Source organism: Amphibalanus amphitrite, unplaced genomic scaffold (assembly GCF_019059575.1).
Source record: "Amphibalanus amphitrite isolate SeventyFive unplaced genomic scaffold, NRLGWU_Aamphi_draft 000131F_arrow, whole genome shotgun sequence".
Lineage (NCBI taxonomy): Eukaryota > Metazoa > Arthropoda > Thecostraca > Balanomorpha > Balanidae > Amphibalanus > Amphibalanus amphitrite.
In genome coordinates this window covers 761,390-784,229 of record NW_024881626.1, presented here as the reverse complement: position 1 = coordinate 784,229, position 22,840 = coordinate 761,390, and the positions used below count along the sequence as shown (strand labels likewise).

Here is a 22,840-nt window from a genome sequence, read left to right as displayed (position 1 = left end):
TGTGTGCGTCACCGACGCTGCCAGACCGGACGTACGGTCTCTGACAGAGCCGCGACGACAGCGACGACGGCGGCGACGAGCGCCTCGGGCCGAGCTGGCGGCCGGTGCTGCCGCTGACTGTACTGAGGTGCACGGTCAGACTGTGAGTTGTGGTGCAGTGCGGGTGCTGGTCGGCGGTCAGTGGTCGGGTGCCGGTGCCGAGTGTGGACCGTGTGGCCGACGGCAGGCCGGCCCGCCCGGCTCTCGGCCGTGTCCGGGGCCCTCTGTCAGAGCGTCGCCATCGACCGGGCCGGCGCGGCGGCCGGCGCGGGCTCGGTGACGTCACGCACGGTCGCGGCCGCACTCTCGAGACTCGCGCGCTGCCAATCCAATATGGAGCCGAAAAGCGGGTCGGCTCGGCGGCCGCCGGCGCGCCAGTGATGTTCAGACGAGCCGCGTGAACGTGCCGTCGTGTGAGCCAGTGTGCGCTGCTGTTCCCGGAGCCACCCAGTCGCCGCCGCCACCGCCGCCGGCGCATGGACCGACCGGCCTGACGGCGCCAGGTAAGCGCGCTGCTGCCGGCGCGGCCCGGCGCCGCCGCCGCGCGGCCGCCCGCTTAGGGCCGAGGGCCAGTCAGGGTGTTAGCGGGGCGGCAGGGCCTCAGTGCCGGTCCCGGCAGCCGGGTCTGACCCGCAGTCGGGCCGGCCGGCTGACCGGGCACGCCCCGATCGATAGCTGACAGAGAGCGCGGCCGCCGCTCCCGGGGCAGGCGGCCAGCGTCCGACGCCCGGACGCCGTCCTTCAGCCATTCCGACCGGCGCGGCCGGTGACCGACAGGTCACGAGACGGTGACCTGTGACAGGTCACCACCCGGTGACCTCCAACAGGTCCCGTGCCGTCAACCGCCAGCAGACATGTCAAGAGTAATCGCCACGCCATGTGAGGATCGCCCATGATCGTAAATACAATACAATACAATACGCGCTGACCTCCGACAGGTCACGACACGGCGGCCTCCGACATGTCCAATGACCTTACTCTCCCGACAGGTCACGTCACGGTCACCTCCAACAGGTTCTGGCGCGGTGACCTCCGATAACCCCCCCCCCCCCTCTTCACCCATTGACCTCTCACCGGTGTATGACCTCTGACCTGTGAGTGTCGGGATTCGTTGCGATGAGCGAGATGGCTTTTTAAAGAATGGGTCCGAATTTCTTTTCGAATTCTTCGAATTTCGCAGCCATTTACTTGATTGATGGCAATACCCAGCACAGAACGAATTCATACATTACCACTACTTCTTCCCACAGCCACGATGCCAACTAGTGACGGATTGATTCAGCACAGCAGGACAACAGAAGCACCGAATGGCACTTGTTCAGAGCTAACGCACCAAACATGGCTTCTGTTGATTGTTCTCAGGAATTATTGTCCTGAACTTTGACGGGGCTCATCTGATTCTTGATCGCTCTCAAAATGGTCCTGATCCGACTTGAAAGACATTGAACCTTGGAGCCTCCCGAGTCCTGACCCCTTTAAATTAGATACCCATGAAAGACACGACAGTCTCTTGGGCTCCTCACCTCTCTCAGGGGCAGATTCATAACATCTGCAGGGAACTCTTCTGACCCGGCGTGATAGATGATGGGATCCTTCTAACCCCTCCCGAGAGCTGAAGATTACTTATCCATCTCAAATGTGTTTTTTTCTAACCCCACCTAATGCTTCTGCCTTCTTGGCTTTACCTGACCCTCATCTCCCTTCACGAGATCGTACTTATCCATAACTGCAGCTGGTAGTGGTGATGTTTTATTCGAATTTCACAACCATTTAGTTGATAATGGCAATACTCAGCACAGGACGCATTCATACATTCCCACTAAGTTCTTCCCTCAGCCGCGATGCCAAGTGAAAATGGTTTAACTGGAAAAAGCTATCGCTAGTCCGACCTCTTTTCTGGTTAACGAAAGAATGGTCATCATAAAATTATAAGTTTGTTTTACCCTGCTCAAAACCTTGGTATTCTTATACAAGTAGCCATCATGGTGACGTCAAACAACCTCAAGGTTTTCGGGAATGCAGGTCTTGCTTGTCTTGAAGCGTACCAACCATTCCAGATCGCTGATACACCCGGATCATTAGGTACATATTTTAACCCGCGCCCCGTAGGGGGGGGGGGGGGGCGAAACGGCCCCCTGTCCTTTTCCGTAGATATTTCCTGAACGACGGCAGATATCGTCACCAATCTTTCAGGACCCCTCCGGTCAACAATTTTACACATTGCGACAAAAAAATCAGAGCTTATGATGTGTTGGCCACAAATGACGTCAGAATGACATCATGTTCTGCAATTTTCGACCAAAAAAAGGTTTCCCTGGAAGAGCTGTCAGCCCTACAGCTTTGAAGATATAGAAAAATATTCAGTACATAAAAGGTGTTGAATTAACTGGGCTATAAAACTGCTATCTCGGATTTTAACCCTATTAGTGGCAGGCTCCTGGCTATTAGTGGCAGGGGAGGGGGGGGTCTGTTTACGACCCCCCTTGATATCTCGAGATCTAACGGGCCGATTTTCAAAATTCAAACGGCATTCGATTTCGCTCAACGTGATCTACATTTCTAGAAAATAAAAATTAAAAAATGTCAATAGGGGGGGGGGGGGGTAGAGGGGGGTAAAAACGGGCAAATTGCAGATACATTTTAGACTGTTTATCACGGCCAGGTTTCTGAACCAATCTTAACGCAACTTTTGCCGATCGATAGAGAATGAACCAGGAATTCACATGGATCCTAAAAATATGGATTTTCAAAAATCATAGGCGGATACAGGTCATTGAGATTGGGGGTACACAAAAAGTATAGTAAATAAGGTTTTTGTTGGTACTGTTTCTAAAAAGAGTGGTAATGGTCTTGTTATGTTACAATTTTCTTATGAAAGAACGACTACAATTGTGTTGGTCATGCATAGGCGGTGTCAGGACACCTATGTTGGGAGGTAAAACATAACCCCCCTTTTTGGACGCCTGGATCCGCCTATTATAGCAAAAACGTGTCAAAAGAGGATGCACAATAACTTTGTATATGTTATCACATGATACCTTTCATTCACTGTTCGTAAAACTGGTGCAGCATCGTGATCTTCGCCCAAATGACTCGCTTCACGAATAGGACCCCCAATTCCCAGTGCTCTGGAGCCGCCCCTGGGAAATTTATGAACTTGAAATTTTCAGGGAATGTGCCCAATTTAGTTTTAGGAAAAGTCAGAAAAATCAAAATTTCAGCATCGTAGCTTCAGCGGTTTCGGAGATATTCCCGAAAAACCTGAGGGGTGGATGAAAACAACCCCCCCTGCCACTAATAGGGTTAAACATGTTTGTTTTTGGACAAAAAAAAACAAAAAGCTGTTTTTTTAGATATAATAGCCAAAAGAATCAAAAAGCGTTTTTTGAATTTAAAAAAAAAACACGGGATGTACATGATAGTCCCTACCATCGTCTATCTACACACGAAATTTGAGATCGACACCTTTTTTTGGGCCAAGGTATGGCGAAAAAAAACTGCTCAAAATTGATGACGTCAAATTTTCGAACTTTATTTTTAGCATTTCTAGACCACCTAGCGCTAAAAAGGCCACCATTACACTCCACTGAGAAAACAGTTTCTCCATTTTCGGTCTCAGAGACCAGGTTTCGAGCTAATGTCGCCTATTAATCAAAACAGACCACACATTTTGAGAATGCTTTCTGAGCAACGCCATTGATCGCAGAAACAGATCTCAGTGAGTACCCATTCGTGCTCAAGCTTCAAAATTAGTCTCACTATGAAACCAGTTTTCAGCCCGATCCCCAATTTCGGTCTCACTTGAATCCAGCATTCGGGCTAAAAGTACATGAGCCCTAAAAGGAAGCCTTACTGAAACCGTTTTTTTTTTTTAATCAGACACATTTGAGGCTTGTTTCAGCACTCAATTGAGTCTTTATTCAAAAATGTTCTCAAAGTATTTTCTGAGTGTCCTCGTGACGAGCTGCATCGAATCGATACCCAAAAAATATCAACTTTGAAATTTGACCTAATTTGACCTGACCTTGACCTGAACTTCATCACAACATAACTTAAACTGGCCCCAAAGCTAAGGTCGCCGGACTCACATAATCACATTTGTCATGTAAAATGGGCCATAAAACATGCATCACACGATACTCATATTGTGACCCCCAGTGACCTGACCTCTGTAGCCTGACCTGGTATCAGTGACCTCAAATAGCAAAATATGTGTATGATGAACAATTCGCCATCGATGATTTTCAATAACATGCCTTTCACTCGATTTTACAACACATTTCTTGAAATGCCTGTAAACGGTAAAATAAATCGACCTTTGACCTGACCTGTGACGTCATCGGTTGGACTTAGGTCATTGAAATTGGGTCAAATGGTAGTTCCCTGATGGGGCTGTCGAACACCGTTTAAATTTTGAAAATTGGCCGGTAACTTTCCGAGATCTTAGGGGGGGGGGGGCGAACTACGGGTGGTAGGGTCCGCCGATAGCCCTACGGGGCGCGGGTTAATGCATAACCATTAGTCGTGCCTAAATGCTGAATGTCTAAGAGCTTCGTATCATGAATCCTGAACATCGGCTGTGGTCTTCCACCGATTTAGCAGTCATACAGCTTTTATGTATGAACTCTCATGGAGCATGAAAGCTCTCCCAGCGTAGCGACCTACATACATGTGTACGTTTCACTACTTCCTTGGTTTTCAAAAACCAATCTTCTTTCTCCAATTTTCTGTAAAAGATTGTATCAACCATGCTAAGCATACCTGCTCTTATGCGGCGACGTATCACTGAGGTCTTACCAAAAACAGCCTTTGGACGACGCAGAGATCTGCTGCTGTTGGCTATCACCATTTGCTATTGGGAATGATTTTCTGAGAGGTCAGCAGCATACAACGCTGTATGTGAATACTTTATAGCCAACTAAGTGTTGCAATGCAAGTTAATTGCACTTTGAACAGTTGTTGCATGACTTGCGTGAAGAACCTTTGCAGATCTTTGCGATAGCACGTCGTCTGATGTACGCTGCATTCAGCTATACGGATGTAAGCATTTCGTGACTAGGACTAAGGGATACGATACGGTATTAGTAGCTGAGGCCCTTGTCAGCGCTACTGCATTGCCCTTGACGGCATGATGAGTGCATGTGACCATATTTATTTTTAGTTGCTCGTATTAGCCGTTTTCACGACGGACTATCCGGCGAGTGCACCTAATTTGACCAAATATGCACCTAATCTCTTTCTTTTAAACAAATACCTTTATTTCATGAATTTATTTCCGTGTTTTAATCGATGATGCTCTCTGATAATATGACAAAGCAGGCACATAAGCAATAAGTGCAACCCTAGCTGATAGCTGCTAAGAACACACTGAACCTGATTTGACCAAACTGCGCCTGATCTGCACCAGATGTGCACCAAATGTGTACCAGATGGCCGTCGTGAAAATGGTTATTAGCCGTTTTCACGACGGGCTATCCGGCGAATGCACCTGATTTGACCAAATCTGCACCTAATCTCTTTTGCAGCAAATATCTTTATTTCATGAAATTATTTCAGTGTTTTAATCGATGATGCTCCCTGATAATATGACAAAGCAGGCATATAAGCAGTAAGTGCAACTCTAGCTGATAGCTTTTAGAGACGTACTGAACCTGATTTGACCAAATCTGCACCTAATCTGTACCAGATCAGGTGCAGATTTGGTCAAATTAGGTTCAGTTATCTGTACCAGATCAGGTGCAGATTTGGTCAAATCAGGTTCAGTAATCTGTACCAGATCAGGTGCAGAATTGGTCAAATCAGGTTCAGTACGTCTCTAGAAGCTATCAGCTAGAATTGCACTTACTGCTTATATGCCTGCTTTGTCATATTATCAGAGAGCATCATCGATTAAAACACTGAAATAATTTCATGAAATAAAGATATTTGCTGCAAAAGAGATTAGGTGCAGATTTGGTCAAATCAGGTGCACTCGCCGGAAAGCCCGTCGTGAAAACGGCTATTATGTACTTAAGTGTGTTATACCAAATGTCATTTAAAACCTCAAATCTTCCGTATACGAACCATTTTGTGCTCAACTAACTATTAAATTTTAGTGCACAAACGATAAGTAGGTATGCGATACCACTAAACAAGTAAAAGATGCCCTGTCATTTGTTTCCGCTTATGAGCTGTTGGCAAAGTCTATTGAAGACCCAATATCTCTGCAGCATTATTATCCTACTGCTAGATGTAGTCACACGTCCTACTTTTAGTATATTGTCATGAACACCTGAGAAGCTTTTATGTTGATCTCGAGGTCACTGATGACGACACAGATCAGGTCAGGGTAGTAGAGATTGTCAACTTTTGGTATGTTCACAACTCGGGGTCTGGTCGCCGCTATGGCAGGTAACACATGAGCCCATTTTGGGGGTATACACTCATAAATGCATGCTGAGGATAATGGTACTTACCCTTCGGGTACGGAGCCGGTAGTATATGTATGTTATAGGTAAAGAAGGTCCAGGTATGTCACAAAAGCTCACGACAATTTTAAAGGAGGTAATTCCATAGGTCATCTGACGCATGTTTTATGGTCCTTTCTGGCCACTGAATTATATTGTCGTCAGTGCGGTCTGAAGCCATTTTCAGCCGGTTATAGCGGAGGTCAGGTAACTATGGTCAGGTCAAAAAGTGCAAATTTGAGGCTAAAAGTTGGCAACTAAAAATGTCTATCAGATGCCGTTTGAGCTCAGGAACGCGACTGAGCTGCTTTATGTTTTTTTTCCTTTTTGCTCTGCGATCTTCAGAATATACCAAAAATGAATTTGATTTATTGCTGGGATGAATAATTGGCAACGGCCAAATATAAAAGGAAACCTCTCCCATTTTGAGAAATCAGGCTACCATGTTTTAAGAGTGGTTCTTCTGTATGTTTCTTATCAGATATAGGTATTTTATAGTCTGTTAGAAATATCTAATCGGAACCGAAATACAAAACAAATATAATTTTGCCGCTCTTCTCCCGCAGCCCGGATAATTTTGGGCATCCGTCAGCACACGCTCTACGTTCGACATCTGTTGTTCTCCGCGTAAAATGCATACCAATCACATCCCTATCATCAATGCGCTAATTGAATGTTTTTTTTCATTTTTTTTTTTGTAGCGTTGTGAATGCAGCACGCTACACTTTGAACAACTGCTTCGGATATGCTGACAATATCATAAAAAATCAATGCATCGGCATATTCGAGCTACACAGGTGCGGGAACATCCTCACATGATTGGCGACTTCGGTGGAGTTCGCTTATGCCGGGTCTCCAACCGAAATAGACCTTGACCTTAGCCCCACACAGAGGGAGGCTAAAAGCAGACTGAAGGAGAATGTCAATGGCGGCAGAGGAAGCAGAAGAGCCGAGAGATGAGACACTCTGGAAGCAGGAGCCACTTCACGACTTATTCATATCGCTGTGCTATGCGGCGATACTCTGAGGGACGGCGACTAGCATCCATTCATATCGCGTGTCTGGTCGTCTGTGACGAGGTCTGCGACCGACTTGGGCAAGCAAACTAAGAAACAACAGTGACCGGCAAATACTGAGTCAGTAGTGAGATCGACTGGCAACCAACCGGTATAGACTGGAACTGATACTGAATGACAACCGGTTGTAAGACTGAAGAGTATGAAAACTGTATGAAACGGGCCCATGGACCGGTATTCCCCTAGACTGACTGACGGCCACTGGAGGCCCGCGGTGGAGATTGACTTGGAAATGGGCTCAGGTATTGACGCTGAAAACGCTGAACTGACGCTGTACCGACGAAACGCAGGTAACGACGAACCGCAGGTAACGACACTGAAACCTCTATCTGAGTGTGAGTCGGTATTGGAAGGCGCCAGACTGAGCGTGGTGGATCTGGATGGCACAGCGGACGGATCAGACAGGACGGTGGACGGCGGATACATAGACGGTGGATAGAAGGACGGTGGGCAGTAGACGGTGGTGGACGATGGACGGTGGACTGTGGACGGTGGATACATAGACGGTGGATAGAAGGACGGTGGACACAGGACAGGTGGTGGACGATGGACGGCGGACTGTGGACGGCAGACGGTGGACGGCGGACTGTGGGTGGTGGACGGTGGACAAGGCAAGATGGGGAATGGCTATATCATACAGTGAACAGATTCGTGAGATGGCCGGTGCGGAGACGGCAGACAGTGCATGTAAGTACGTCAGACTCCGACAGCCTGTCGGGCGCTCTGCAATTCTGCATACCCGACCGTCGCTGAGCGGGGGCGGGTCGGGTCGGGTCGGGCCGGTCCGGGCCGGGCCGGGGCGCGGAGGGCGGAGCTCGTTATGTTGAGTGCGCCCGGCCACTGGGATCCCGGAGAGCCGCGCGGCGCCACTAACGGCCCGTCGGCGCGCCGCCCGCCCGTCGGAGCCGACTATATCCCCCCCCCCCACACACCCCCCATCCCACCCAGCCGGCGTACAAGGGGATCTTGTGTCCGCCGCGTGGGCAGAATTTACTGTTGTCAGGAGTAGGGGTCATGGAGTACTCTCACTACAGTAGACTGCACACTACTGTAGAAAATCACTTTAGCGTAGTTTTCCTTGTTTTGTGAAAATGAAAATATTTTCAATGCCTAGCTTTTTGCGAAAGCGTATCTGAAATTTGGACTAAAGATGAGATCAAACATTCGTTGCTACTGCCTGTCTCTCCCGCTTCATCCCTTCCTCTCTCTTCTCTCTCTCTCTCTCTCTCTCTCTCTCTCTCTCTCTCTCTCTCTCTCTCTCTCTCTCTCTCTCTCTCTCTCTCTCTCTCTCTCTCTCTCCCGGCCGCACAGTGTGCTGCCTCTATTCTGGTCAGCTTCTCTCTGTGCCCGGGGACACAGATCAGTATCACAGTGGTGGGCGCCGCAATCGCCCTCCCATCGGGACCACTCCCCGAGCCATCCCCGCTGGGGGGAGGGGGAGGACATCGTCCTGATACGGAGGGCAGGATGAACTTACCCCAGTCTGATGTCCTGTAATATTTTTCCTCTGGTGCTTAACTTCAACCCTTCTTGGCAGTAATATCACTCAGCCCACCTTCAGCAAAGTGCCGAGACCATCTACCCAAGCACCGGTACCTTCCCTCGGCAATGACCACTTCCGCTTAGGCGCTCCGTTTGGCGAAACAGCAGACAGCGGTCCGGTGACAGGGCTTTATTCTCCAGACGGATATCCTTCCATTCATCTCGGACCATAAACGCTGGGAAGAGCGCATCACCCCGTGTGCATCTCTCTGAGATAGTGGTCTATCTCCCCTCCTCTCCCCTCCGGGTGACAGTCAATCTCCCAGCAGGATGACTCGTCGGCCGGCGGCAGAGTGTGTGCGGCCGTCATCAGGTCAGGGTCACCACGGTCGTCACCGGACGGTGACACCGGGCCGGCGACATCTGACGTTCGGGGTGCGCCGGCGGCGCTGGTGGCTACAAAGACCTACTTAGCGTGGGCGGCGGCCGCGCCGACGCGCCGGAACACAGCCCGCCGCCCTCTGCGGACCGGGCGGGGCGGGCGGAATGGGAGGGGTGGACCGGGCGGGGTGGGCGGGATTTGAGGGGTGGACCGGGCGGGGTGGACAGGGCCGAGTAGGAGGGGTGGACCGAACGAACCGATCAGACCGGGGGGAGTTGGTGGGGAAGACGGGACAGGGCGGGCGGGGCGGAGTGGGCTGGGTGGACCGAGCGGAATGGGCGGGGCGGGATGGGCGGGGTGGACAAGACTTACGGGGCAAACGGGTTAGGCAGAGACCGACAGACGCAGTGGGTTCAGCTGTTAGAATGGACGGGTGGACAAGTAAGCGGAGCGTTACTAATGGGGTGGGAAGAGCTGCAATAGGACGGACAGTCGAACATTCTGTTAGAGTGCGGGAGAGGCGGTCGGGCGGGACTGACAGGCGGGGACGGGGGAGGACTGACGGGGCGGGGCGCGGGAGGACGGGCGGGAGGGGCGGAAGGACATCGGGGCGGTTGGGCGGCGCGGGCCGGCGCGGCGGTGGGTCCGCCCGCCTCCCAGATCTGCTCGATTGTCCTTTGTCGGCCCTTTGTCGGTGTTCCGAGCGATAGGAGGCAGTTGGCGAGATGCCGGTTGGTGACTGGGCTCGCATCGGTAAATGGGCGGACTCAGAGAGGTCAGACTGCAGCTGTCTGGGCTCGGAGGAAGATCAGACGCACAGGGGGAGGTCAGGTTGTCACTGGCTGCACTCAGACGGGTCAGACTGAAGCTGCCAAGCATCAGAGCGAGATCAATTTCCGTGACATTCCTAGGTGGTCAGTCGGACTAATGCGGGAGCCGAAGAACAGAGGTGTTTGTGAACCACAACGATAATGACGAGTGACGACACAATTGGACAAAACTTGATTATAAAAATATAGCAGTATTTGCTACGCACTTTTTAGTAGGTATGCTTTGGTCATTACTTTGTTTGAAAGAAATATTACACCAAAATTGATGAAAATCAATGCCAAGTTCCTACCACATCGTATAAAAAGAAATACCGCATTCATACCTAAGCATTCCTTCAGCATTTTCATTTGTTTATTTTTCACGCAGATGAAAACGCTTTTCTTTTTCTTATCAGACAGTTGGTTCGAATTATTCGTAACTGCATACACAAATGCCTTACTTTCTTTCCCATTTTCCCTGATCGCTTGAAAGGTATCCTATGTGCATAACGAAATCGACTGTTGTGTTACTGCCATTTCGTAGTATCGGAGCCTCTCACTCTGAGGTTTACTGCCAGTTCCATCAGTCAAACAGTCTGAATTTCATCGCATGGTTATCTTAGTTTCAATGTGGTTATTTTAACGGACAAACCTTCAGACGCCGACATTTTTACATTTTTCCAGCTCGGATAAGTGTTTGTGTTTGTTAGTGCTTGGCGGTTTTCATACAGTTTCTGTCACCAATGTGTGTGACAGTGACGATGTGTTTAACCATCCGCTGTGCCGGCTCTGAGTGCGTGTGTCTCGCTCGATTTGCTCCAGGAGGCGGGCCCGTGAAGCCATCAGCGGAGCCGGCGCCCCTCGGCCGGCTCACGATGACGCTACGATGGGAGAAACTCTCCCCCGCCGAGTTTCAGCAGCTCCAGGACATGGCCACCTGTGAGTGAGATGTCGTCTTTCAACTTTCAGCCAGTCACTTTCCATCCAGCTGTCACTGCCATACCAAGGATGCAACTGTATGTATACAAGCAACAGCTTACACCAAACACAACCCGAGCAGTATAGGCGGCACCTTTAAAGCATCGTTAAGTCATAATTGGCATATCAACAAACACTTCTGCCCGAACTATCTCGAAGTCTAATGTGCAGCTATATTTGGCATTTTACGTCAGCTCTGTGTTTGGACCAAGTATTGATCGAAACCCTAAACACGGCACCGTTTGGTCCTCTTTGTTTCCCTCGGCAGGGTGCGGGCTGAAATATCGATTCCCCAATCTGCATATTACGATCGGGAACAAAGGCGAGCAGATGCTGGTGTATGTGGACGTAATACACTCCATCATTACCGGAAAATCCGGACTTTTATCAGAGTTGTTTCGTCTGTAGGCATCGCAGGTTTCCTATACTGCGTGTGAGAGAGACGTTGTGAAGTGTCATTATTGAAAACATAGCCAGAATCCTTATCAATAAAACGCACAAGCAGACTGAATATCAGATATGTTATATCCTGAATAACCCATAGTTGCTATACGTACCCGTATGCGTGCTTTTCCTCATTTGACGTCCATGAAATGAACGCCAACAATTGATCACACAATTAGCTATGAACAGCCCAGCTCACTCACTCGTGAATCGTAAGATGCTGATCTGTATGAGCCCGTCAATGATAATGTTACACATCAGGAAAATGCACGGCTATTTTTGGGCGTCGAAGCCGTGTTGTGACGTCACTGGTACACAAATGATTTACCGCTATCAATCAATTCCACCGCAGCATATTCACCAAGCATATTGGCAATAAAACACATCTCAGTTTGCAAATGCATTTCTAATGGTCGCACGTCAGACTGTGCCGAGTATGTTCCAGGTTCCTACATGTAATTGATTACCTTTGAAAATGTATGCTAATAGGATATCATTCAGCCGGTTGTCCCGCCCCCGAGTCGGCAATCGCCGGCTGCTGTCCGCCGCTTAGCAACAGCGGGTCAGTCTACTGCCTAGGGGACAAAGTCCTTCAGCTGACCTTGACCGGCCGGTCGGCCGCGGGCGAGGGGTAGACAGACGGACGGAGCGCTGAATGGAGTGCAGGGCGCGGCTTGGCCACCACGCGCTTTCAGGGTTGATTGCAATAAGTTCGGTTATCAATGAAAATTGGAAGTGGAATGTTGGTTGTGTGATGTATAACTGATCTTCATTTTTGTTTTCGCTGCAGACTCGTCCAAAAAACTAAAGGATGTCCTGGAGGAATTCGGCAAGGACGGCCCCCTGTCCAAGTACCAGCCGGACGGGGTAAGTTGAAAGGACAGCTCGCTGTCCAAATACTGCAGCGGGACGGATAGTGGATAAGTATAGAATGTGCAATTGTCAGCCAGACGGTGTGAACCTTTGTCCAACCACCAGGACGGTGGAACTTGGAAGGACGTCGCTCAGTTCAATGACCGTCTGATTCATGCATAAAATATCCCAGACTCTATTGATAAGAAGTGTATTCTCATGTGATAATATCGGTATCCGAGAAACACAAGGAAACCTGCATATTATATTAAAACGCTCGTCATTTTCAGGACATCGACGTCGAAGGCTTCAAGGTGTTTATGGACACGTTTCTGGAGCAGGAGACACCGGAGGAGCTGTGCCGCCACCTGTTCCTCAGCTTCGTTCGCCGACCGTCCCGGAGCGCCATCAAGGTGTGTGTCTCACCCGCCGTCACCGTTACCGTGTCACCGTGTTATCGCAGCACGTTGCATAATGCATTGCACATCCAGAGATCAAGTGTACATTTTTACGTGTCTATTTCAAATAATTGGCAACTAGCTCACAATATTTAGGAGCATCAGGCTCAAACTCAAACCAACGGCTCAGTGTGAAGTTGATTCCTTGTGTGTCAAATATCAGCCAAAGCCATGGCGGGGGCCTCTTTTAGAGGAATGGCACCATTATTCCAGCGTTTACAAAACGTTTGGCCAATGGACCCGTCTGTAAATATTCCACAAACATTGGGACTGAGCTCTGTTGTGTGAAGACCCATGAAGAGGGTGTGTTAACTGCAGGAATCGGCCAAAGGGCTGCGCGGGGCACTTGTGAGTTGATGACTGTGACAGGCAGTCGGTAGGTTAGTAACGGGACAGTCTGCTGGTGGGTTGCTGACGGGACATCTGGCTAGTGGGTTAGGTACTGACGGGACAATCGTTTAAACTGACCGCTCTCGTCAATGGCGACTTACTGCCCTCGATGCCACGACGATCCTTCGCACAGTGCAGCCGCAACGTTCCGTCCGCCTCCGGCCACCCCGCCCCATTGTTTTGCCGTCAGCTAACGTTTGCGCCGCGAATATGAATGAGCGCTATTCGTGGGGCGTTGGGGTCTGTCGGACGGCGGTGGAGGCGCCGGTGCGGCCTGTCCGACCCCCGCGGACCCCACGCGCGAGTCTAATGACGCGGAAAACGGAATGGGTCGCCGCCGCGGGGCAGGTCATGGAGCTGGCCGGGTGCGCCGCAGCACCGCGCCGCAGCGCCACGGACCGCCGCTGATGGTGTTCTCGCGCCACGTCTCCCCCACATCGACACAAACTTCTCGCCGCACAGACACCCACGCCCCCGCCGCACCGACACCCATGCACAATGGAGCCGCCACCATGGGGATATCTAGCTCGACGACTAGACTGTGGGTCCACGACCTTGTTCCACTATGTTGTGTTGGCTTCAACATCGAAAACATTTGATTTCTAAAATTCATATTTTTCCATTCCATTTCCAAATATACAGTGATGAGTGCTTAGGAAAATATATATGGGTTGGTAGCATCAGACCCCTTCGAAATGAAATTCCTATTCACTTTGTCTGCTCTTTGATAACCCTGCACCGGGTGTGTTTTCCTCCGCGGTCGGCCCGAACCGGACCCATGGACGCGGGTCGGTGGTGCCGGAACCACTAATGAGACGTTTTGGCGGGCGGCCAGCGTGAGCGGTGTGTGGTGCTCCGGTGATGTCCGCGCCACGTGCGAGGTCGGCCTGTTTGGGTTGGCTCAAATCCACCCATTTCCCCGCGGGACGCGTTTGTGGTCGAACGTGCCCCGAAACGCCAAGAAAGCCGGCGGCGGAACACCCAGACGACGGACCCGAAAATATCTATTTTTTGTTTAAACTGCTGTCGTTTTGTGTGCTGCGTCTAAATGTTTTGCTTTGGTTATCGTTATCTCATCTGAATTTATAAATGTCCTAAAATCCACTTCCAATGCGCATTTGACGTCACCAAAGATCATTGTCTCCTGTTTGCGGTGGCAGCTACTATCTGCACGGCGTGCTATATGTTTCAAAGTGATGCGGTTCTTCGTCATGCACCACGATTCCGTTAGCCAGTTTTGTAGTGCTTACAACAGTCTATTGTCTGACGTCATTGTCATTCTGCAGGAGATGGCCGTGCTCAGTTCGGCCACTGCCTGCGCGGCGATCACGGCGCACAACCAGACCGGCTCCGTGACGAACCTGGCGCAAACAAACTCCGTCAGCGAAAAGGTGGGCTGGGTAACTACTCGATATTTGAATGCCCGTCATTGCTGAACCGATCTGTGCACCATCACCATTCATCACCTTCACCTTTTCCAATATTTTTTTTCCGCATGCACGTTTTCAGTGTTCAATGCTCTCAAAGCTTCGTCAGCCTCTCACGTCCTGCTGGTCTCGCGGTGGTCAGACCGGTAAGTACCCCGGAGCCCGTAGGCGTCTGACGCCCTCTTCCCGCCGTCCCCGGCAGGAGGACAAGCCGACCAGCCTGGCGGAGCGTCTGCACGGCCTGACGGGTCGGCTGCAGCACGGTCTGACCCACCACCGCTCCTCGGAGTCCGCCGAGCCGTCGCAGCGGACCCGCACGGGCAGCCTGGGCGCCTCTGTGCACCCCATGTTCACCGTCACCTCTCCGGGAGTGACGGAGCGCAGCAGCGACTCGTCACCGTCGCACAGTCAGGTGTCGCGCAACTCGTCCAGGAAGTCCAACAACTCGCTGCTGGTCAACCCGGCCGGCGGAGGTGGGTACCGGACAGGGAAAGGTGTGTGTGTGTGGGCTGTGGGGGGGACGTGGTGGAAGGGGTAGGTTGACGTGGATGTGGAGGTGGGTAGCGGACAAGGGAATGGAAGTATGGACTGTGGAGGAACGTAGTGAACAGGAGAGAGGTGCCGGCACAGGTAGGTTACGGATAGGAAACTGTCCCAATGGAATACCTAGGTTGCTGCCAGGCGCACGATACAGGTTGAGACAGACCTCGGTCAGAAGAAGGATGAGAATGGGGCTTGGAAGTGGTGCCGCGGGTGGATGAGTCACTCATCAGGGAGCAAGCACAAGTGATAGGTGGAATAACGCTCTGGCGAACAGATGTTACTGGCGGCCGTTGAATGTGAAGCCTAAACCTATGTTTGCATGTACATACCACCTAAATGTGGAGAGTCATTTCTTTAACTAATGTCTCGTTCTTTTGCAGATAAAAAAGTGATCAGAAAGTGCAGTGCTATTGATATTCAAAATGTGCGGGTCCAAGTAAAAGATATTGTGTGCTACCTGTCTCTTCTGGAGGGAGGACGACCAGAAGATAAACTAGAATGTAAGTACTAACAGCTATCTGACATTCTACCACTTCAAAGAGCTGCAGAGGGGCTTTCAGTGCTCGCACGCTTCGGCAGTTTATCCAGGGGGGGGGGGGGGGGGGTCGTGAAGGGATTATCAATAGATCAATCTGGTTCTCAAGCTCAGCTCTTTACTGCTACCTACCTACTAAACTTTACTGCTACCTACTACTACCTACTAGATTGTAACATGTCAGTTTTCAGCTTGTTGACAAAAGCTGAGTTGGCACATCTCTTTGCATGCCCAGTCGTAAGGCTTTCATGATTTGTTTTGCCAAGTTTTCAGCAGCAGCAAAACAGCCACGCATTAACAGCTTATATGTGCTTAGATTGCTGTACTGAGTTAAAAACAAATAAGCCGTTTAATGTCTTGTTATCTCAGTGGACAGTGACGTAAAAGCTCAGGTGACAATTATGGTGCATCTCTGTTTCCCACAGTCATGTTTCGGCTCTATGATAGTGATGGAAATGGCGTACTCGATACCTATGTAAGTATTACCACGTGTTGTTTTTCCGCTTGTACCGAATGTATCCGTGGCTCATTATGTGGTGGGATCAGACTTTCTTTTATTATTTGTTTCGTCAGCTTCCTTGATCGATATATCGCTGAACCGAAAGGAATTCGTTGAAAGAGAATTGCAACTGAAGGAAAGATGATTACATCGTCAACTTAATAACAATGACAGCATCATTCTTTTACTGTTTCTGTCTTCAGGAGATGGATAGCATCGTCAACCAAATGATGGCGGTTGCCGAATACCTTGGCTGGGATGTGTCCGAACTAAAGCCGGTAAGTTACGAATCCAATCTTCGCTGCCTAGATTGGCGGGGTCTGGTCTTTTTGTATACCTATTGCCTTAGATAATTGCTTTTTGTCTTTCAGTCTTTCTCAAAAAGTTCATTTCGTCGTTATAAGAGATGTCAGCAAAATTTGAGGAAATTGATGCGTATGCTTTGTATCAAACATCTCTGAATCACTTGTTTTGAATTGATGCATGAGTCACTGCATATCTAAGGCTCAGCTGAAGGCTGCATTGGTTGGCACTGACTGCTCACCAAATCTGTTGGCAGATTCTGCAAGATATGATGGTAGAGATAGATTACGACGGCGATGGAACTGTGTCGCTGGACGAGTGGATGAGGGGCGGCATGACCACCATACCGCTACTGGTTCTGCTCGGACTGGATGCCGTGAGTAGAGGGGTATTAGCAGAGACGGAGAAACACAACAGATTCAAGTTAAAGAAGGAAATTATCAACAAAATTTATCCATGCTTGGCCGAGTTTTTATTTTGTCTTTGGAAATGGGGCATTGAGCAGCTCGTGAGAGTACGCATTTTTATATTACTTTGGCGTGCAGTGAAGGCGTTTTTGTTTGTTTTTCTTTTTTTTGTAACAAACAACTTGCGTCCAGCGATGTTTTAGCATTGTCCCGGCGGCCGGCCCTTAGTATGCATTCTGATATAGCTGTAGTGCCATTCATTTAGGTAAGATATGGTAATTACTCAGTGCTTTTGTTCAGTGGAGGCTTGATGTATTTTCAATTTTATTGTTTATGATTGTAGATATATGTAGAGCTATTACATTTTTGTTTCATCGCGTCATGCGTCATTTAAAGCAAGCAGCTAGCATTATATTTCTTATAAGAGATTACCTTCTCAATTTGTTGGTGCTTGTGTGGTGATAACAGTTAGACTGCTTGGTTCCGATGTTTGTTTGGTAATAAATAATAATTATGCAATTTTCTTCCTCTGAACGTTGCCGTGGCCTGTTCTAAATGTCACGTGCTTGCTCCCCTCCCTGAGACACCTGTTCCGCGTCCTGCACCACCCACTTTGCCGTCTGCCCTGTCTGACACTCTGTGTAAAATCCGCCGCCTCCGACATTCCCGAGGCCGCCACCGGCCGGGAGAGGGGGGGGGGGGGGCGAAGGAATGTCTGTTGGCCGCCGACCAGCCTCCCCCGAGAGCACCTGTGTACGTGCCCGACACGAATACCACCTGTTTTCTACACAGAACGTGAAGGACGACGGCAACCACCTGTGGCGGCTGAAGCACTTCAACCGGCCGGCCTACTGCAATCTCTGTCTCACAATGCTCATGGGACTCGGCAAAAAGGGTCTCTGCTGCGTATGTGAGTACTGAACGTGGTGCTGAAGATATTGTATTGCTCGCCTGTGCATTGTATGGAGACGCTTTGATTGATTCATTGCTTGTACTGTCATCTTCGGAACTTCAGCAATCTTTTGATATTCTGTCCCGACTGGTGCTAGGTGACCCTGGCGCCATCTATGGCCCCGTTCGGCTCTCTGATTGCCCCAGACCCCAGTGTCACCGCATGGAGAGGCGTTCTGACACCCAGTGGTTCCCGCTCCCCAGTCTGTAAGTACACGGTCCACGAGCGCTGCGTTCAGAGGGCACCAGCGTCATGCATCGCCACCTACGTCAAGTCCAAGAAGACGCCGCAAACCATGCTGCATCACTGGGTAGAAGGCAACTGCGTGGGCAAGTGCTCCAAGTGCAAGAAAACGATAAAAGCGTACAACGGTATCACGGGTCTGCACTGCCGCTGGTGTCAAATGAGTGTAAGTAGCAGCATGGGGGAAAGAAACTTCCTTAAATGAAGTGCCAGTGCACTATATTTGTAAGTCATGTTGAGTTGAACCTATGATAAAGATCATAAGCAAGGTTTTGCGAACATTAAATTAAACTGCAACAGCTATGCTGGCTGAGTACTGGCCATTTTTACCTCTAAAATACAGATATCACATACATCTTAACTTTTAGCATTTGCACTAGCACGCAAATGTCTCCAATGGTTCGTACCTCCGAACTGCGTCCCGACTTCCTCCCCTGCCTGCCGCTCAGTGGCCTCTTCTGCAGCTGGCGATTTCGGCTCCCGTTCCAAGGTGCTCCCTGTCCCCTCTTTTCCCCTTTCCCAGCTACTAAAGGCAGCTCACTCTCCTGGCTGTTCTGACCCCTGCTCTCTGTTTTCAGCTGCACAACCGATGCGCCTCTCAGGTGAAGCCCGACTGTAACCTGGGGGAGCTGCGCTCGCACGTGCTGCCACCTACTGCCATCTGTCCGATCGTGCTCGACCGACAGCGTTCTGTCAGCAGAGATCGGCGCAGCACGCGCCAGGAAGACGTGCATGTGAGTGCAGAGGGGACGAACACCCATCTGCAAGTTCGCATTTCTTTTTAAACTTATTTGTTGAACCTTACAGTACTTACTTATTTTTGGGTAGCTGTGTCGAGCCTTTGCACGTATTGAGACTGGTATTGACTGCCCTTACCGACACATTTCTCTTAGTTGGCAGCCGTTGATTACTTCATTTGAGCTAATTGTCATGGTCCAATGAGCCTAGCTACAGTTTTTGAAAGCCCTGGGCTGTTCACACTCCCTATTACCTTGTGATTGAAAGCGCCTCCAGCTTGCATGTGATAAGATAAAAGTTTTGGACCCTTATCGTGTACTGTATTTTCAGGGACCAATGTCGTTCCAAATCAACCCTCCGGAAGGCTGTAAACCTCTCATCGTGTTCGTCAACCCCAAGTCCGGTGGCCGACAGGGCGCCAGGATACTCCGGAAGCTTCAGGTCAGTCCATCTGGACAGCATCAGCTCATACTGGATAGCTTCACATCAGGACCCTTTAACTGAATCAAACACAATCTTGTGTGCATATTTTTTATGTTATTCAATACATACAGATGTGTTTACTCATAAGTAAACCACGCTGGGCCCAATCACCTCATCCACGACATGCTGTTCAGCACGACGCTAGACGTAAATATAATGCTGTGATGGCAAGAGGCCATCTGCCAACTTCAGGAGCATGCACTGCAACACACCATTTCGCAGTTCGCGCCATGCCGGAACTGGGACATGCTTAGCTATCTGACTAGCTGCAATGGAAAGTGGTTTGCGGGAAAGATTCATGAAGTCATGAATGAACGTATTGGGGCACTTGTACCCAAGGCCGTATATAGGAGGTAGAATGGTTAGCCGTTTGCTTACATCGGTGACCTTGACAGCTGATGACGTCAGCGGGTGTCTACCAATCTTCGCCAATATCAATCTTCGGAGGATTTTATACTCTATAAAGGCAGTTTGATAATAACCTTTAGGCTCACTTAGAGCCTAAAAAAGATAATTTCTTGTACCTATATTTTCATTTGTAAGCCATTCAAAGACTCTTTTTATTCGTAATATTTCAGTTTGCATCAGATAGCGATATGATTCATGTTCCGTGACGCCCGTTTTTCATTTTTTTAACTACCTGCATCTCAAACTCCCAAACAACCGAAAATGTGCAATAGTCGCTCCCTAAACAAAATTCGGGCCTCTCACCCACACGGAATGAATTTACCGCTTTATCGCCTCAGATAACAAATAACGTTCCTCATGAGAGAACTCGCAGCGAGTGTCAAATATCAACTTTTATGCTAGTCGAGGAAATTTGCGTATCGAATGTCCGCAGATTCGCGCATTTTTATTGCCTGGGTGCCATTACACGAAAAATAGATTCTAGAATTTCGAAGAATCCCACACTATATAGTTATAATATCCCCCACTAAATAGAATCGTAGACCCGTTTTCGCATGCAAGGTCCAGTATCAGGCAGCTTGCATAACAATTAGGTAATATTCTTCTTTCATATCCTCTTTTATATAATTCCTATTTCATTATAAAACCTTTTGCATCCTTTTTAGCCATCTCCCTATAAGCTGCTTTTTAGTAAAAGTCAGAACTGTCTGGTGCTGGATTTGTCCAGACATGCTCCTCAACACACTCAGGTTTAATTGTATCGTTATGTTTTGTATATTTTAGCATCAAACAAACGGACACAATACATAAATAAATAAATATTGACCAAGCAGGATTGGCAAGCACACATCACGGTGCAAGGCACAATTACAGTTGGAGGATTTTAGTTGTAGGCGGGCTTGTAAGCCGGCTGGTAGGCGGGCTTGCCGTAGCTGGGCTGGGGCTCGACGTAGGCGGGGTCCACCTCGGGGGTCGGGTACTCGGTGGGCACCGGGGTGGGCAGGATGTCGCTGGACGGCTGGTAGCCGTTCTCGTCGGCGACAAAGGCGACCTTGACCTCCTCGCCGTAGCCGTTGATGTAGCTCCAGGAGCCCTCCTGACGGTAGAGGTCCTCCGCCTCGCCGTAGGCGTTCTTGCCGTAGCCGGGCACCGGCACGCCAGTCTCAGACCTGAAAAAAAAACGGATAAAAACCGTAAGGAAAAGTCGCAGCTCGCAACAATGTTTTATTTCTCAGCTGGCATCGCATCTGCAAAAATATGAATATAAAACTGCAGAGTTTACAATTATACAAACTGGCACGCATGACTCAATAGCTATTTTCTTGGCTATCCGAGTTTCATGTTTTCTGATTTGCGTTCGCATTAAATTATATATTTTTGTTTAACTGACCTGTAGATGCCGTTCTCGGTGGAGAACTTGGAGCTGTAGGTGCCATCTCCGGGGTGGACGTCCTCCTGCTCCAGGATAGCGATCGGCTTGTAGCTCGAGTGGCCGTAGGACGGGGCAGGAGCGTACTTGGGCTGGGGCTTGTAGGTCGGGGCCGGGGCGTAGGTCGGGGCAGCGTAGGTCGGGGCAGCGTAGGTCGGGGCAGAGTAGGTGGGACGGGGCCTGTAGGAAGGCTGGGGCCGATCGGCGACGGCCACCAGGGCCAGAGCAGCGACGATGAACTTTGGAAAGAAAGATAGCGTCAATTCTCCACCGAGAACGGCATCTACAGGTCAGTTAAACAAAAATATAAAATTATAAGCCGGTCCCGTAGCTCAGTTGGTTAGAGCGTTGGACTCCGCGTGGTGAGAGCACGCGTTCCCGGTTATGACAGTCCGGGTTCGAAGCACGACGGGCGCTCGACATTTATGGGCCTCCTGACAGGTATGGTTGCGGTTGGTGGCAGGCCGTAGCCAGGCGAAGTCAGTGAGGGGACCGGCCGTGCGCGGCTTTGTGCGCACGTTAAACTTTGGACTCTAAATTCTGCCATAGAATCGGAATTGCGCGATCGGAGGGTAGAGGGCAGGGTCATCGCAACAAGCTTCGCTTAGCGATGGCTCTGTCCTTGTGAATCCTTCCCATCAAAAGGTTCGGACTAAATTTATAAAAAAAATTGTCTTTGAAAATACAACACATTTTATATCTTAAGCAGTGCAAGAACATAGAGTATGTTTGACTCCACATTTCTCGTAAGTAGTGCTACTCACCAGCTTCATGTTGTCTGAAGTGGGATCGGTGTGGAACTGATGCTCTCCCACGGTCGGTGCGGCCTTAAGTTGGTGGCGGTGTGAGGCGGGACGGGGCCCCGCGGCCGGTCACGCCCCCTGACCGTGACTGACCAGGATCGCTGGTTGCGGCGGGAGAGCGTATACATTTATTGTTTCTTTCAAATGTCGTCCCGTTACTGCGGTTTTAGATGTAATAGCCGACAGAGCATTTGAGAATAAGTGTGACAATCTGTGGAATCTCAACGCGCGATGCTGCATATCAGCTGACTTTGCTATTGAGCTGACTGCATTTAAGTCGAATGCGTGCATAAACACTCACTCTATGTAGAATGAAATACTTTGCAAAATCTAAAAACGATTCTGGCACACAAAAGGAGTTTCAGATATTTGCAAAGAACGTCACTTACGCACGCTGCCTTCTTAAATTTGACGTAAGAAGTGTTTTTGAAAGAGCGTCTACCTCTGCGTTGATCCCTCAGTATCTTAGCCCATGCGCCGTTAAGGCTGAAACAGACTCTTTCCACGTTCAGGAAATCGCATGCGAGAGCCTATTCAAATACATTATAACTCTTCTCGCATCAATCGCATCCGCGAGGTGCGTGTGATTGATGCGAGTGTGCTTCCATGTATTTGAATAGGCTCTCGCATGCGATTTCCTGACTGCGGAAAGAGTCTGTTTCAGGCATTAGGTACATAGATGCCCCCTCCCGATTTTCGCCAGTAGCTTTTTAA

At 49.6% G+C, this 22,840-nt stretch overlaps 2 protein-coding genes across 2 annotated transcripts in view; one reads left to right on the top strand and one right to left on the bottom strand.

Moving 5' to 3' along the window:
* Nucleotides 1-386: 386 nt before the first annotated feature.
* The window catches only part of LOC122381956 (diacylglycerol kinase 1-like), a 78,863-nt gene continuing 56,409 nt past the window's right edge, over nucleotides 387-22,840 (top strand). The window contains exons 1-14 of the mRNA XM_043366749.1: nucleotides 387-542; nucleotides 11,057-11,173; nucleotides 12,447-12,523; nucleotides 12,799-12,921; nucleotides 14,643-14,747; nucleotides 14,986-15,256; nucleotides 15,707-15,826; nucleotides 16,287-16,336; nucleotides 16,564-16,638; nucleotides 16,920-17,039; nucleotides 17,863-17,980; nucleotides 18,226-18,431; nucleotides 18,844-18,999; nucleotides 19,334-19,444. Coding sequence (XP_043222684.1) covers nucleotides 11,110-11,173; nucleotides 12,447-12,523; nucleotides 12,799-12,921; nucleotides 14,643-14,747; nucleotides 14,986-15,256; nucleotides 15,707-15,826; nucleotides 16,287-16,336; nucleotides 16,564-16,638; nucleotides 16,920-17,039; nucleotides 17,863-17,980; nucleotides 18,226-18,431; nucleotides 18,844-18,999; nucleotides 19,334-19,444 — 1,596 coding nt within the window. The 5' untranslated portion in view covers nucleotides 387-542; nucleotides 11,057-11,109. The remainder of the gene's footprint in view (nucleotides 543-11,056; nucleotides 11,174-12,446; nucleotides 12,524-12,798; nucleotides 12,922-14,642; nucleotides 14,748-14,985; nucleotides 15,257-15,706; nucleotides 15,827-16,286; nucleotides 16,337-16,563; nucleotides 16,639-16,919; nucleotides 17,040-17,862; nucleotides 17,981-18,225; nucleotides 18,432-18,843; nucleotides 19,000-19,333; nucleotides 19,445-22,840) is intronic.
* Nucleotides 20,751-22,104, bottom strand: LOC122381958 (adhesive plaque matrix protein-like). The gene is made up of 3 exons (XM_043366751.1): nucleotides 22,088-22,104; nucleotides 21,285-21,562; nucleotides 20,751-21,063 (listed from the first exon to the last, which is right to left on the bottom strand). Exons 1-3 carry the CDS (start codon nucleotides 22,094-22,096, stop codon nucleotides 20,778-20,780), a joined length of 573 nt encoding a protein of 190 aa, XP_043222686.1. The 5' UTR covers nucleotides 22,097-22,104; the 3' UTR covers nucleotides 20,751-20,777.